Below are 16,170 nucleotides of genomic sequence, written 5' to 3'. Positions count from 1 at the left end.
ATGGTACCGCTCAGAATAAAGTGTCATAGCAGAGGTTTGCGTGTTTTGTACCTCAGCCTCTCATAGTTGACGCCATGTGTTCTTCTTTGTAACACAAACTACTTAAGATTGATTCAACAGCGCCTCTGCTGGTTGCAGCCAAGTTGTTCAGTCTATTTTGCTTCAATTGCGTCAAGATGACATTGAACGTCAATCAATTTCCCACCATCAACGTAATTTTTTTACTATCAATTAATACACCTATTCCCAAATCCCACTCCATAATACTGTATTGACCCGAATATAAAATGACCATGAATATAAGACCTCCCCTCTTTTTCAAGAAAAAAAATCAATGACCTAAAAAAACTAAACAAAATCAATGTTTTTTTTTTAAATCATGTTTTCAATATCAGGGAACTGACAACTAGTAAATTGTACTAAAAAAAGGATATCATATTTCTCTGGTGCTGATCACGATCACTTAAAATTAGCATTAGCATAACACCAGCCCTGTTGTTTGCTAACTGGCGAACAAGCTTTGAGACACTTTTTTTCCAGTGAGTCTGTGTTGACAGGTCACTAGTGTGAGTGACAGGAAAAAAAGCGTTGATTTGTGTGGCGATAAGTCATTTGCCGTCCCCCGTTGGTTTGCATGTATAAATCTCTAGCCACCAATATAAGAACAGTTTTTTGTGAGTTTTTCCAAGGGAAATAAGTTCCATAGCTTATATTCGGATCACAGCGGTCACGCACTTCTGATCAAAATCTTAAGACCAGTTAAAAAATTGCTAGAATTTGCATTTTGCAAATTTGGATCTTAATGATGTTTTAAGTAGTGCTACAATATGCAAAAACAAGAAGGGGGAGTGAGACAAAAAGCATTTGGAAACAAAAAAAAAAACTGAAATAGGCTGTTTATCCTTTAACCCTCCTGATGGCTAAAGCTAAGAAGCTTTCTCTTTTTCATGGTTGGATTGTCGAGCTGCACAAGCAAGGCCTCTCGCAGCGTGCCGTTGCTGCTGAGGTTGGGTGCAGTAAATCAGTCATTCTACAATTTTTTAAAGATCCTGAGCACTATGAAACAAAAAAGTCAAGTGGTAGACGCAAAAAATGATCCAATTGGCTGTCCATTAAGACAAAGGTCGGTCTTCCACCCACATTAAGGCCCTTACTGGTGCCAACTGCAGCGCAATAACCATCAGACGGCATCTGCGGGAAAAGGGTTTAAAAAACAAAACACAAATTCAAAGACCTCGTCTCCTTCAACACCACAAAACTGCCCGTTTAGACTTTGCCAGGGAGCATCAAACATGGGACATTGAAAGGTGGAAAAAAGTTTTATTCTCTGATGAAAAAAAATGTAACCTTGACGGTCCAGATGGTTTCCAACGTTACTGGCATGACAAGGAGATCCCACCTGAGATGTTTTCTACCCGGCACAGTGGAGGGGGGGGGTCCATCATGGTCTGGGGTGCTTTTTCATTCAGTGGAACACTGAAGCTTCAGGTGGTGCAGGGTCGTCAAACGGCTTGTTTTCACATATTGTAGCTCTACTTAAAACCTCATGAAGATCCAAATGTGCAAAATCAAATTCTAGCAATTTTTCAACTGGTCTGAAGATTTTGATCAGGAGTGTATTCCCACTTTGTGCTTCAGAAAAGACACCTCGGAGCAGCTTTTTCTCCTCCTGCAAGTATAGGAGTAATGGGACACAAAATAAAAAGGGGCTGAACTCTGTCAAATTTCTTGGCAACTTTGCACTGTTGCATAAGAATAATCACATTCAGTGCCACCCTGTGACCTGCCCCTCTTTGCTCTCCTGGCAGTTCTTGAGGTTAAAGCCACAACAAACCACCGATTTACTGGCCTAAGAACAAATGGAAGCAAGCACCAAGGGTTTTCAAAGGAGTCTGAAATAATCTATTTCTTCTGCCTCCATCTTCCAGGCCACTGACCTTTCAGAATAGGCAGATTGTCTCTGTCAACTATGGGCTTAAGGCAAGGTTGATAAAGTGAGGCCTTTACACGACAGAAACGGCTTTTAGTAAGTAAGACAAACTACTGTATACATGTACCCCTCAGGGAGGTCCCCAAGATAGCCTTAATTGTAAGTAAATTTCACTGATTCACTTCACTTGAGGCAGCTTCCAGTAGGTTCTCTATGCTCTCTTCTGCTGAGGCACTCAGGCTCTCCAGAGCTTATCAGGCTGTTGCAGATAGGAGCAATGTGATGTTTGGAGAAAGCTGCCTTTTCTACTGTGGAGGGACAGATATATGCTTTCTGTTTACTTGTGTGCATGAGTGCATGCTTATCCAAGTGTGTTGACAGAGCGAGAGGAAGGTTATGGACACAATTCTAAGCAAAAATAAAATGATTCCACATAAGACTACTTTTCCCTTGGAGCACATATCTAGCACACTGTAAAATAGACATTATAAAGAATATGTTAGTAGGAGCCGTAGATAGCTTCAGTATGTTGCACAAAGAAACTTTGACAGGACAGCATGAGAGATCACTTTTCCATCAGAAAGCCACCCATGAAAACTGTTTTGTTATGAACTAGCTACATGTCTGTGACAATGATTAACAGATAAGACAGATTTCTACTCTTAAAGCTGTTTTTGCACCTCGGCTCCCCCTGCAGTCGCAAAGTATCATATCACTTAATGAAAGCCAAACAGTTCCACAACAATAATGAATATAAACTAGGGATGCTCCTGTTACAGGCTTACTTTGATTATTGTGATTCCACTTGTTCTAACGGGTTGGAGTAGCTCAATAGCGCCCTCTCTCACTGGTGGGCTATATATAGGGCATAGTGTCATTACAGCTTTAGTTCATCAGCCCTGTGACCCGAGGTGAGTTGAGGAGCGCTCCTCTATGCAATTGTATGGTTACCTACGAAGCTAATGTAACTCATTGTCATTGTAGTCCAGGGGTCACCAACGTTTTTTCTTGCGAGAGCTACTTTTAGAAAATGAAAATGGCCACGAGCTACTCATTTTTGTAGAAATGATTTTCATACCTTATTTCGACCCAAACAAATCAAATATGTTTGTTTTACCAAAATATTCACAAAATGCTGGTATCCACAACTCACATTTTATGTTTCAGAATACTTTTCTTTCTAGTGTTCTCACATTATTAAATGAAAACCTGAATGAAAAGCAGGCCTGCGGGCACCTTATGTGGTCTTGGGGGGCTACCTGGTGTCTGCGGGCACTGTGTTGGTGACCCCTGTTATAGTCTGTAACAAGCCTCATGGTATTGACCAGTGCACATTGTCTCACACCAGGTACGTGCTTATTATTGTTTATGTAACGTAACGTTTATGTAACTAAACATTGTTAATGTTTAATGTTAGTTCATTAGCCCTGTGACCCGAGTCTGTCACAAGCTTCACGGTATTGACCAGTGCACATTGTCCCACACCAGGAAATAAACGGTGTCACTGTCTGCAACAAGCTCCAAGTCTCCTGTTCATTACCACAAATAAACAACGCAGAGCTCAGGAGACCTGCACCACCCAGAGCTACAGTGCCTTTAGCGGGGGTTACACTCCGATTGATCGGCCATTGTTAAATACCGGCCGATTTCAGTAAAAAAAAAACAACAAAAAAACAACAAAATGACACGTCTAGTGTTGAGCTTGACATATGCTACGCCAATCGATGCCAGCGTGTTTTATCACTCCCTTACCAAACCTATCTCTGTCCGACTATTCTTGCATCTTTGTTTACACGCTTTGCCTAGCTGTCACTGGCTGCACTTTGCATTGATGGCAGCTAGCTAGCTTGCTAGCCAGCGTTATCCGCCTAGCTTCTGGTCTTCAGACTCCAAATGTGACTTTTTACCACAGTGATATTTTGTTTTTAAATCAAACAAGCACTGCCGTTAGTTCAGAGCTCGTTTGTGTTAGTGGATATCACATTCATAGGGTACGTAGTAACTTTTTCAAGTGTCACTGAACAACTTTACTTGCTTGTCTTATCCTCAAAACACGATTTGTGTGTGGTTGTTTAATGAACATAAACACATGTGTGTCCAGCCTTATGGTGGTGATACTATCACAGGAGTCTCCTATCTCACAAGCTGGTTTTGAGTAATTCAGAAAGGGTCAAAGAATATTTGGTCCATTCCAACTCAAATCAACCAATGGGTGGAACCACACCCCGTCAGATTTTGCTCTTATTCACATAAAATAGTCTATATACCATACGAACCAACAATCAAAAATATTTTTTTCAAAACTCCAATTATTAAGAGAGTAATTAAGGACTGAATATTTTGCATTGCCGTTAGCAACCGTGTGGCCACGCCCATTTATCTTAAAATATAATCTTATTTTCTCCCAAAATAGTAGTGCTAGCTCAACCTTAACTTTGCTCCTTGGGGTAGTTTTTTCCATGCAGAATTCAAATCTATAGTCATATACAGTCATTCAAAAAATGATTAGACCACCCTTGTTTCTTCAGTTTATTGATCCATTTTAATGCCTTGTACAACTAAACCATTATTTTTTATGACAAGTGATGAAAAAGATAATATAATTCAGGTTTAATCAAAGTACTTCCTGACTTTTTCCGGTGACTGGAAAAAGGATCACAGCATTGTCTCTGGTCATCTTCATATCTTTGTAAATAAACCTCATGGTGATGATAACACACTGTCACATCTGGATTGGAAGTTAGGTCAGCTGCAGGTACTCCACTCCTCCAGACCAACAAGTCTACATCTCCTTTGGACAAATTTGAAATAACTCCGACAAAACCTGTCTTATGACAGGGTAATCCTAGGAGAGTGTGTCTTCTGTCATGATTGACATATAATCGCTGGACTGCTAATCTCATTTTATAGGGTTTAAAGCAACACAAAATTCTTCGATTAATTCTTCAGTCTGGTACATTTTCAAAGCTGAGTAAGAAGCCCCAAAACGCACTATAAAAAAGGTGTCAAAACACTGGCAACATGGCCTAATTAAGGTGACTATCAACTGATCAACACACCCTGAGCAAATATTCGCTAACATTTCTTTGTGTGACTCTGAACATTGCATTTTACCCAAGACACCAACTTGTCTGTCACCTCTGTCTATTTCAAAGCTGAAGACCTTTTTAACGAGATGATGTTGACATTTCTCAATTGGATTTGAAGGGTCAGTCGCTTGGCACCAAAAGGCCAAGCATGCGAAGTGATTAGTTTAAGATTAGTTTATCCATCCATTTTCTATACCGCTTCTCCTCTAGATTAGTTGATGTCTTCTAAAATATGGTAGTCAAACACCTGGCATGTCTGGCAAAGTTGATTCAATGCCAGGTCAAATGCCAGATGGTCAGCACAATAATCCGTGGTATCCAGACCTGCATGGTCACTCAAAGTGATTTTACACCCCCAGAACATTTACATTGTGTGTTTATACATTAGGAGTAAAACAATCAGAATAAACTGATGGTCTACGCATGTACATCCTGGTTTGTATGGTATAGAGACTATTTTATGTGAATAATAACAAAATCTGAGGGGTGTGGTAGGCAAATGTCCCCTCCATTGGTTGAAATTATGTGGAATGGCCCATTTGCTTAATATAACTGTTCAATTCAGACTTTATGCCTTTATATAATGACAAATGAGCGCAAAATAGCATAAAGACGATGGCCACACTGTTCGAGTGGAGATCTGCTTGGTAAATAAGTAAATCAGTGTACAATTTAAATGTTGCCAGTAATAAATAAAACGCAAATAGTTGACAGCTCTAATAGTGATGGAAGTTGGACACCCCTACAACCTGGACACTCAATTGATTCTGTTTTAAGTTGAGCAGGACAGATTTCTATTTAATAAAGATATTTATTTGTATTATTTTAGGGATCTCCCGATCCACATTTTATGGCTTCCGATCCAATCCAATTTTTTCTAGTTTGATTTAAATAATAAGCTTTTGTTACAAACATGAATTTGTGGAATTGAATATGCTTAGAAAAATAGCTCTTCAAAGCATTAAACATAATGCAACCAAAGTACAGTAATCCCTCGTTTTTCGCGGTTAATGGGGACCAGAACCTCCCGCAAAAGATGAAAAACCGCAAAGTAGGGTTTGCCCCCCCACAGGAATTTTCATGTACAGTATGTGTATATGGGTACCAGAATGTTTAAAATATGTAAACAGTAGTTATACTTAACATATTTGAGACAAAGATTACAACAGTACATGTATTTACGTAAATCTTTAACTAAAACATTCATCAACATTGCCTTCGGAGAGAGGCAATGTGTTGGTGGCGGAGGAGTGGCTCTCACTTTACTCGTAGAGGCTTTAGGTTCACTCGGAGACTCGAGGAGGCGAATCACTCCTGGCAGCGCTAGTACTGGCTTGAGGTTGGTCAGGTTCGTCAGCACCTTCTTCAGCCTCTTCATTGTCGTCATCGGGCAAGATTTGATCGTAGAGAACTTTTGCCTTTGTCCTGATCATATTAGTGTCCAAACTCACTGTCTTTTTCCTGCAATCAGCAATCCATATTGCCAATGCAGCTTCCACTTTCACTATTCTCTTATTACGCCGAGTTACCACACGTCTCGTTTCCATATTGAAGGTTATTGAAGCGGCATTGTAAGGGCTTAACTAATCAAAAAAAGTTATCGCGAACACAACACCAAGATACAGTATGCTAGCCAGTCAACAGCGTGGATGAGACTGGCGAGACACAACAAGGGAAGATGCTAGGTGATGATTTTGTTTTTTTTCTATGAATATTTTGGAAAAACCCGTGAAGCACTGAAGCCGCAAAATGTGAAGCGCAACGTGGCGAGGGATTAATGTATTGCTGAATTTATTTTTTGTTACACAGCATGACCAGCAATATTGTTTGGCTTTTGTAACAAACCTCTGTAGGTCAGGTCCCTAATTCAATAAAAGACCCAATAAAAGTCCATCCAATAAAACATATAATTAAAAAAAAAACACGTGCAAATTACTTTTAGGGTAGGACAAATCATTTGACATGGTTATAGATAAATTTGTGGTGTGATTTAGAATATATGACTTTTTCTTCAGCGCAATAGTCATTTATTGATGGTCCCTAGTATAAACAACCAGCGGTTAGAGTAGCACTTTCCATGCGAGCAGTGGCGGAGCCAGAATTTTTTCATTGGGGTGGCCAAAGTGGGACCATTACTCACATCGAGGTGGCAATAAGTTGATACCTGAAATGTCTAGATGGCCAGTGGGGTGGGCGGAGAGCGACCAAGGGTGGTCACGGCCACCATCGGCCACCATGTAGCTCTGCCACTGCATACGAGCTCCCAGCACAATGACACAGCAGTTCGGGCACAGTGAGAGGGAAACTACCACTGTAGCTATGGAGCCAAATACCCAACATCCAACATGAAACTATCTTCACCACGGCACACCACGGACATGCATGGTGGTGTTGCATTTTCTTCTTCTTGCGGGTGGCGGGAGTCGAGTGGCAATCGGCTTTGAGGTGCATTACCGCACCTACCATATTGGAGTGTGGCCCAGAGTTACAAACGTGATATGGCAACCGGATCGTCCCGATCTCGTGGCGGAAGCTGATATTATCTGATCGTCAAAATACAGTGGATCGGCAGCCAATCCTAAAGATCGGATTGGATCTCAATATTATTTTATTCTGTTAATTTTGTTATCTTGAGCTAAAACATAATTATTGAACAGTTTATTTATCATCAATATCACCTTGAAGCACTTGCTGCAGGGGGTTGATTCCGCCTAAATATAGCACTGGAATGAGACACGGATAGCCATTTAGGTTTTCGGTTACTGCCATTTACATCAGCAAGTGTGCCATTAAAATGCAGAGATTCAGTACGCATCCCAAGTTAATCAAGGTTTTATGATTACAAGACACCATCCATCCATTTTCTATGCCGCTTATCCTCATTAGGGTCGCGGGTATGCTAGAGCCTATCCCAGCTGACTTTTGGGCGAGAGGCGGGGTGCACCCTGGACTGGTCGCCAGCCAATCGCGGGGCACATATAGACAAACAACCATTCACACTCACATTCATACCTATGGACAGTTGAGTCGCCAATTAAGTGAACATGCATATTTTTGAAATGTACAAAAACTGACAAAAATCCACACACGCTCGGGGAGAACATGCAAATTCCACACGGAGATGCCCAAACGAAGAGTCTAACCCAGGTCTTCCTGATCTCCTGACTGTGTGGCCAACATGCTAACCACTAGACCACCGTGTGGCCCAAGTTTGACACCTAAACTGATTATTTTTATTACTATTATTTCTTATGGTAATGGAAATCAGAGGTTCAGCAATGTCCTGAAATGAATTGTGTTTGAATTTTGAGTTGCCATTGTATTTGAGGAAACAATAATTATATACAGCATTATACACATTTTGATCTTCTCTATTGACTTGTAATTGACTTCAGTTTTTTTTTGGCACCATTAGTCATCAAGGATACTTTGATAGCACCTACTTTGCACTTTTCAAGATGTAAATACATGATCTCAAGTGTCAGTTCAACAGTAATGATCACATGTATTTGTAATGGTATACAGTGCTACCATATACTGCAATACAGCCATACCCTTCCCAATACAATGGCAAATGTATGAAAATGCCTCCTCTGTACACTGATTCATTACACCAAGCCATCATGACTTCATTACCTCCATTTCACCCAAAGGTCCCACGTAACTTGATCAGATGATGACAATGAAGCTACAGTATGTGTGATCAGTTTCAAGGGAGGGGCGCACTGTCATCATATTTTTATACACTCATGTTTTACCGATTATTACTCAAATAAAGCTACTTCTCTTTTATTTTGCTCTTGGTTCTTCCATACAAGTTGCTTAATAGAAGAAATGAATCGGCCTTTCAGTGTATACCGTCATTCATTTAATGACTTGTCAATCCCCAACCAACTCGGTGATAATTAAAAAGCATATTCAGTGTGCCACTATTTCTCATCTAAAAGTGACAGCCTGACAGTAACTTTTTCAATTAAAAATGTTGATGTATGGAACAAAGACACGTTTTCTAACATGTAAGACTGCTCCAACAAGGAGATAAGATGTACAGGCCACACTTGTGACCAGTGCTTTTTGGGTAAGTCGTGAAGCATTCAGTGGAAACCCATCTGCCAAAGTAGAACCATACAGGTATTGTGACAGTGGAAAACTGGTATTAGTTTGATCTATATACATTTTTTAACTCAGGAAGAGTGAAGCTAGCGGTATTAAAATTCTAAAAATCCACAGAGAGACTGCTGCACCAACACATCACAGAGGAAATAAGGTTTCCACATATTAGCGTTCTTTTGCAAACTATTTCCATCCTCCCGCTTCATCACACAAGCTGCCCATGCTCGGCTACACCTGTCTGTCTATATGTCAGCATGGACACATGAGCGCTCACCTTCCTTGGCACGTGTGAGTGACTTGATTTCCTCTCTGCCTGAGCCTCAGCACGTCACATCCATCTCACTCTGTGGGTAACTTCTTGAGAGAATTTTCAAGCAACAATGAAGGTGTTTCATATCCTTTTACCCCATATCCACACACCCAATAAGAGTTGACAATTCATTATAGCCTGATGACAAAACACCTCCAGGGGTTGGAGAGAGGAGGTGAGTGGAGGCAAAAAAAGCACAATTTAGATGAATAAGAGCAAACAGTCTGATAAAAAGTGGGAAGAAAATGTGAGGGAGGGAGAAGAAACAAAGAAAACCACTTGCCTCCTCCCTTTCCCAAATTGATTCAGACTGTCCGCCAGACCGCCTGATGGATATCCAATCATTGATTCGAATTTATATGTTGCCTTTCGCCACCACTTCCATCCAATAAGCCATTGCACTCTCAAACTGCTTTGAGTGATAAGTACAATGAGAAAGTGCTGGCATATGTAGCCCTGACAATGGCACTCAGCAGCGTTTCTGAGGCGGACCAGAGTGATGCGTTGTTTATGAGAGGGAGTATCTATTCAACGGTTGATGCATGGCGAAGAAAAGATACTGTCAGCAGCCAGTGCTCTGTACAGGCCCACAATGAATGAGTACAAAACAAGGAGAGAAATAGGGAGCTAACAAGTTGGGTGAATTAGAAGTATCACACACTGTAAGAATATTTAGGTTTAGCACAGTGTTTGCTGTGAAACCTTGTACACTTTCATCAGCAGAGGATACCCACGCCATTTACCAACCATACGCAAGAAATCGACTTGATACATGATGATCTGAATGTAAAACACAATGTTAGCAATTAGTAATTGTCATAAAATACTTGCCGATGTTTCCAGTGCGAATGTGCAAACGACCCCGGACAATGGTGGCGGCGATCGGGTTGTTGGAGGCATTGCCAGTCTGCAGGGTGTCCTCGCCCACATAATCGGTTGTCAGAACCTCCACCTCATGCAGGGCTTGTACCGCCATTTTACCATGCCGCAACATGTACTGGAGATAACAAAGAGGAAGTCAGGAAAAAACAGAAACAACAACAATGGTTGCAAGTGTTAATGTGGAAAAAAAAATAATGATTAAATACAAAAACTATTTAATTTACCTGTTTTAAAATTGTAAAATTTTATCTTAAAGTTACACACACACACACACACATACTGTATATATATATATATATATATATATATATATATATATATATATATATATATATATATATATATACATACTGTATATATACTGTACACACAGATATATATATATAAAAGCCGCACCGTGGCCTAGTGGTTAGCATGTTGGCCATACAGTCAGGAGATCGGGAAGATCCGATTTCCTCCCACATTCCAAAAAACATGCATGTTAAGTTAATTCGAGACTCTGAATTGTCCCTAAAATTTACTCTAAAATTATTTTTCATGTGGCAGTGTGTGGCTGCACTGCTTCCAGGGGTGTATGTGTATGTTCAAGTTTTTTTGTCCCATCACATCTCAGCTTCTTTGTGTTGCCTTGTCAATATAACCTGCCCAAGGCCTTCAGAATTAGGAGATTTTACTTAAACACTATTAGCCACTATTAGCAGTGAGGTGAGGTGAGATCTTTTTTTTGCATATAGTACCCACATTAGTCTGCCTTTAACTGTGGGCAGCCATCGTGCAAAACTCGAAAGCGAGATCCGACTCACCGAGTCATAGGTAAGGGTCTTGGTCAGTGAAGCATCCATGTGTGACACAACAGCAGTGATGGAGGAAGCAGGATTCGAATCGGAAACCCTCCGCTTTCTGGACAATCTCTCTCCCTCCACTTAACCAATCAGGCTTCAGATTCGCCTCACGGGGCCAGCTAGCTAGCCTACAATAACATCAGCTATTCCGTCCTCTGATTGGCAGATCACGGTAAAATTGTTCGACAAGCCAAGGTACGCCCACAATGACAGACTAGATGGAGAAAATGACATCTCTGTTGGGTAGATGTATTTTATTTAAAAGTTGTTTTTGTCATGTTATTAGATAATCATTCAGATGATGTTGTTTTGTAGAGGTTTGGAGTTGTCTGAGCCCTTTATCCTGTATTCTGTATTCCTTTCATCTGTTTCATTATATACAGGTATTTGTTCGTTTTATTAATAATTGTATCTATCTTTTTCTATTTTAGCTAGTTTCTTGCCTTTATTACAGAGAGGATCCATTTATGCTTGCTACATTTGGCTTAGCACCAAATCTGGCTATCATCGGTGGAAGTTACTAATGCCCGAAGTTTGTAGCAGAAATGTACAGCAAATCAGGCATATCGGTGAAGATGTATTCTTCACCATAAAGAGTTAAGTGTGTTTCTTATGTTATTAATAATAGTATTGTAGCAACATGGCAATTATGTTATAGTTCTAGTGTTAGTGCTGGCGCTTGGTAAAGGGGACCGGGTTGAAATCCCAATCAGGTTGAATAGGACGATACATTAGGCTCACCCTATAAAATCTACAACTTTGCAAATGTTGTATGAATCTATGATGGATGGATGAACTGCACTGCTGTGATGGGGTGTGAAAATAGATCGTAAATTAAATTATGCTTTACCTCTTGCGCTTAAAAAAACAGGATGAATCGGAATGAAGAGTTTGTTATAAAAGCTCCATAACAAAGTAGTCGTCCCCCTACATTGGCTCACAGATGTGACCGGGTTACCTTGAGCTCGACAGCAGTTGAACCTATGAGCAGCAATGAGTCACTGTCCCAGATGTCGATGTGCATGGTGTGAAGGGCCAGGTAGCGAAGGAACCAACGTTTCTCTCCTGGCTTAAGAAAGCTGTCATCTACTCTGAACTGAACCTGCAGGCCAGGAGACTCTGAATGAGGAGAATTAGATATGTTGTTTGAGCAATACTTGAATCACCACATTTAACTAGAATGTAACTTAGTAGAGCGAAGACCTCCACAAAATCACAATTGCGTCAAAACTCTGAAAAAACAACAGTTGCTTGTTAATGGAAGATGCATGTAACGCTGACGGTGGACCCTTACTTTGATGCCATTCTGACTCAAAAGTCCCCAAAACATTTCCAGAATCTTTTATTACCAATAACTTTTTTACCTCAGTAAAATCATTCTTGGTAATCTGTGTGGTTTGCATTTCTACTACACCTACAACTTCAAGGTAATTTATTCAAATCAGTGGAGTGATATATTTTTACACTGATGCCATGTAAATAGACAGTTAGGTCTGATTTTTTTTCTCAAACATTTTTTTCTAAATGATCAAATTAAAACAAGTTTGCAGCTTAAACATGGGCGGTGAATAGAAACACTACAATTGTGTCTACTAATCAGTGTTATTCAGCACAGAGAACACCCTCAAAAGTCTGAAAGTCCCTGATCGCGACTACATATCCATCAATTTTCTGTGCCGCTTCTCCTCATTAGGGTCGTGGGGCTATGCTGGAGCCTATCCCAGCTGACTTCGGGTGACAGGCAGGGTACACCCTGGAGTGGTCGCCAGCCAACCGTAGGGGACATATAGACAAACAACCATTCACACTCACATTCATATCTATGGACAATTTAGAGTCGCCAATTAACCTAACATGCAGGTTTTTTGGAATGTGGGAGGAAACCGGAGTACCAGGAGAAAACCCACGCAAGCACGGGGAGAACATGCAAACTCCACACAGAAAAGCCCAACGGAGATTCGAACACAGGTCATCCCGATCTCCTGACTGTGACTGTGTGGCCAACATGCTAACCACTAGACCACCGTGCGGCGTGACTACATATTTTGAGGGAAAGTTTGGACACTGGTGAAAGTCTGTTTTTTTAACCCAGGTAATTTTGGTGGAAACGCTGCAAGATTTTTCGACATAGCAGGGAAATGAGAAAAGTTCAAGAAAGGATTTAACTGTGACAATAAATTCCTGTATTAGCCTCTTCATCCAAATCCTCACCAAAATTGAATGGATTCCTACTTGGTGCTACACCTCTACAAAGTTTGGATTTCCAAACAATTTTTCTCATTACAAATATCGGCTTTCAAGTTTTGTATGCTCCAACTGGGGAAGCTCAGACTTTGCAGAAGTCTCGAATGCACCATGAGTTGGGTTGTCCACTGACATCTGGTATATTACCTAATATATAGAGCATGTCTATGGAGTACAGTGTACATTTTTAGTTTTTGCAAAATTTACATCAGCAGGCCAAGATTTTTTATCTCAATTGATTATTATTACCAAAACGATGTTTATGACTGTGTTTTTTTTCCTTCTGTGCTTTTTTCATGAGCTACTTCTGAACCTTTTTCTTTTAACTGTCTATCTGCCCAACCACCCAGGAACGCTCTCTTTTCAGACCATTAATTCCCCCAGCATGCTATGAGCTTGGAAGCTTCAATGGAAACAGAAGCAGAGCTGAGAGACAAAAAGAAGACAGAAAATGTTTACGCTCAGAAGCAAGGAAGCACAGACAGATCATGGCAAATGCAATTTTTTTAACAAGACAATATTTTAACATTACTTTTAAGAAAACTACAGTGACAAAATATAGGACTAGACAAAGACCTTTTATTTACAAGAGTCACAAAACAATGCAGGTACATTTTGAAATGTTTTATAGCCTTGCATGCATGACCCAAACATGATGCTTTTAACTGTTGAACTTTTTTCAACACACTGAAACAAAAATTTAAGAAGTTAAAATAATGACAGCAGTTCCAGCGCCGTAAAGAGGGGGAAAGTTAGGACAATTCCAAACTAGGAACTTGTGAATTTCCCAAAGTATCACATGCTTTGATAGAAGTCATACTGTATGCGGCCATCGTATTTTGATCTGACAAATCATAAATAAGTTTGATCAAATGTAGAGTTACTCCAGCTTCTGCTTGGACATTAACACTGCGACAACTGCTGAACTCTGATGAAAAGCCACGCATCATGAGCGAGTGACGCTGTGCAAGGAGGATTACAAGGTTTATAGTGTGCATAAAGTACTTAATGTGCGTTTCCAATCCTGTCTTGTGCACTGCCACTTCCATATTACGTGTATTAGCATTCACAGAAGTGATGCCATAGCTCTTAGTCTGATAGACTGCTGGTTGCCCTCTTCCCGCCAGAGAGCTTTTCTCTAAATGAGAAATATCGTCATGTTTTAATCTCATGACACCCCTAGAATATTGCATTTCGTCATAAGAACAAAGTCTTAAAAAGTCTTATATTAAGGCTGTCACGGTTTATACATGCAAACCTATAGGTGCAGGAAAATGACTTCTCCCCAAGTCACTCAGAGCTTTTCTTCCTGTCACTCACACACCTACACACAGGTGTGACATGGGCAGACCCAGAGACCCACTAGAAAAAAGTGTCTCAAAGGTTGTTAGGAAGCTAGCAAACAAACACAGAAGAATTGCGAATGGGAATCATCTTATAGTCACAGTCGTCTGATATTTGGGCCAATATGGTAATCTGTGTTTCTTTTAAATAGATGGTGATGCCATTACATCGTGTTGAAATGATTGCCAGTAGATTTACAAAGCTGGAAGCCATGACATTTTCTTCCATTGCTATGCAAAGCCAGAGACCATAAAGAGTGAGTCATGTCCAGAGATTCACAGGAACACAAACACAATCACTGTTGCCATGCACAAGTGGCAGTTGCCGCATAATGGCACACTGATGAGTGTGTATGAAACAGCCTTGTTTGGAAACAAATCATCTGAAGACTGACATTAGGGAGACTGATGGCAAAACCCAAACAGGAAACAATAACGATGCTGTACTGCTGAAAAAGTGTAAATTTCTGACAAGAATCACCTTACGCGATTCACTCAACAAAACAGACTGAGCGTGGTACACTTCCCTGGATCCAGCACACAGTAAAAGCCAACGGTAGATATGCTCACTCATGCACGGGCACATGTAGACACATCACAAAATTAATTAGATGTCAGTTAATAATGATAACATCAACTTGTACAATAGAAATAAACTGAAAATAATCCACAATGTCAGGAAAGTTACAGTAATACACTGTTGTATCATGAAGTGATGGCACACGCCAACAGCGAAGTGAATGGCCTCTGCATACAGTTATGTGGAAAAAAAAATAGGACATAGCATGACATCTGTAATGCCCCTATCAGTTGTCTTTCAAATCATTTGACAAATGGTCAATGACTTATGGACAATTAGTTGCCCGGTGTCGTGCCGCTGTTGTGGTCAATGCAAGCCATGTTTGTCAACCAAGCATGCTCAAATTGTACAGACATGTTGCTTATCAGTCCCCTAAAGCAGTGGTCCCAACCCCTTTTTAATCCACGGACCAGTTCGCATTCCAACAAACCTGCAATCATGCTATTTATTTATGTGTTGTGTATGAAACACAAAGTATAACACAATATAAAGAACATCTTATTAAGATGACCATTGAGTTTAACATGAAAGAAGGCCCACCAACAACATGCTTCTGGTCATCACATTAAAAGCTCTGTGTATTACATCTTCTCTGACTGCACTGAACACAAGTCTCCGAAAAGTACCTTCCAACAACATCAAATTAAAAGCACAAAATGAACCACTGGTATGAACCGGGAGTTTGTTTTACAGAGAGAAGATGATCACATTGTTTTTGACGTGTGGGTAACAGCCAGTGTGCTAGCATGAATTAACTTGACATCGAATAACTATGAACATGAGCGCTCAACACGCATATAACATCATCAAAGCTCACCTTTATGCATTTACACCCAG

At 40.3% G+C, this 16,170-nt stretch overlaps 1 protein-coding gene across 12 annotated transcripts in view; it reads right to left on the bottom strand.

Moving 5' to 3' along the window:
- LOC129170635 (nephrocystin-4-like) overlaps positions 1–16,170 on the bottom strand; it is a 270,848-nt gene that overhangs the window by 65,079 nt on the left and 189,599 nt on the right. For all 12 annotated transcript variants that reach the window (XR_008566724.1, XR_008566725.1, XM_054758947.1 and 9 more), the window contains 2 exons: positions 12,125–12,285; positions 10,274–10,439 (listed from right to left, as the gene is read on the bottom strand). Coding sequence is in view for 10 of the 12 variants with exons in the window: in XM_054758947.1 (XP_054614922.1) it covers positions 10,274–10,439; positions 12,125–12,285 (327 nt within the window). In the remaining 2 variants the exon portion in view is untranslated. The remainder of the gene's footprint in view (positions 1–10,273; positions 10,440–12,124; positions 12,286–16,170) is intronic.

Source organism: Dunckerocampus dactyliophorus, chromosome 1 (assembly GCF_027744805.1).
Source record: "Dunckerocampus dactyliophorus isolate RoL2022-P2 chromosome 1, RoL_Ddac_1.1, whole genome shotgun sequence".
NCBI classification, from domain to species: domain Eukaryota; kingdom Metazoa; phylum Chordata; class Actinopteri; order Syngnathiformes; family Syngnathidae; genus Dunckerocampus; species Dunckerocampus dactyliophorus.
The sequence above is the reverse complement of the archived record's forward strand: the minus strand, read 5'-3'. Positions and strand labels throughout refer to the sequence as shown.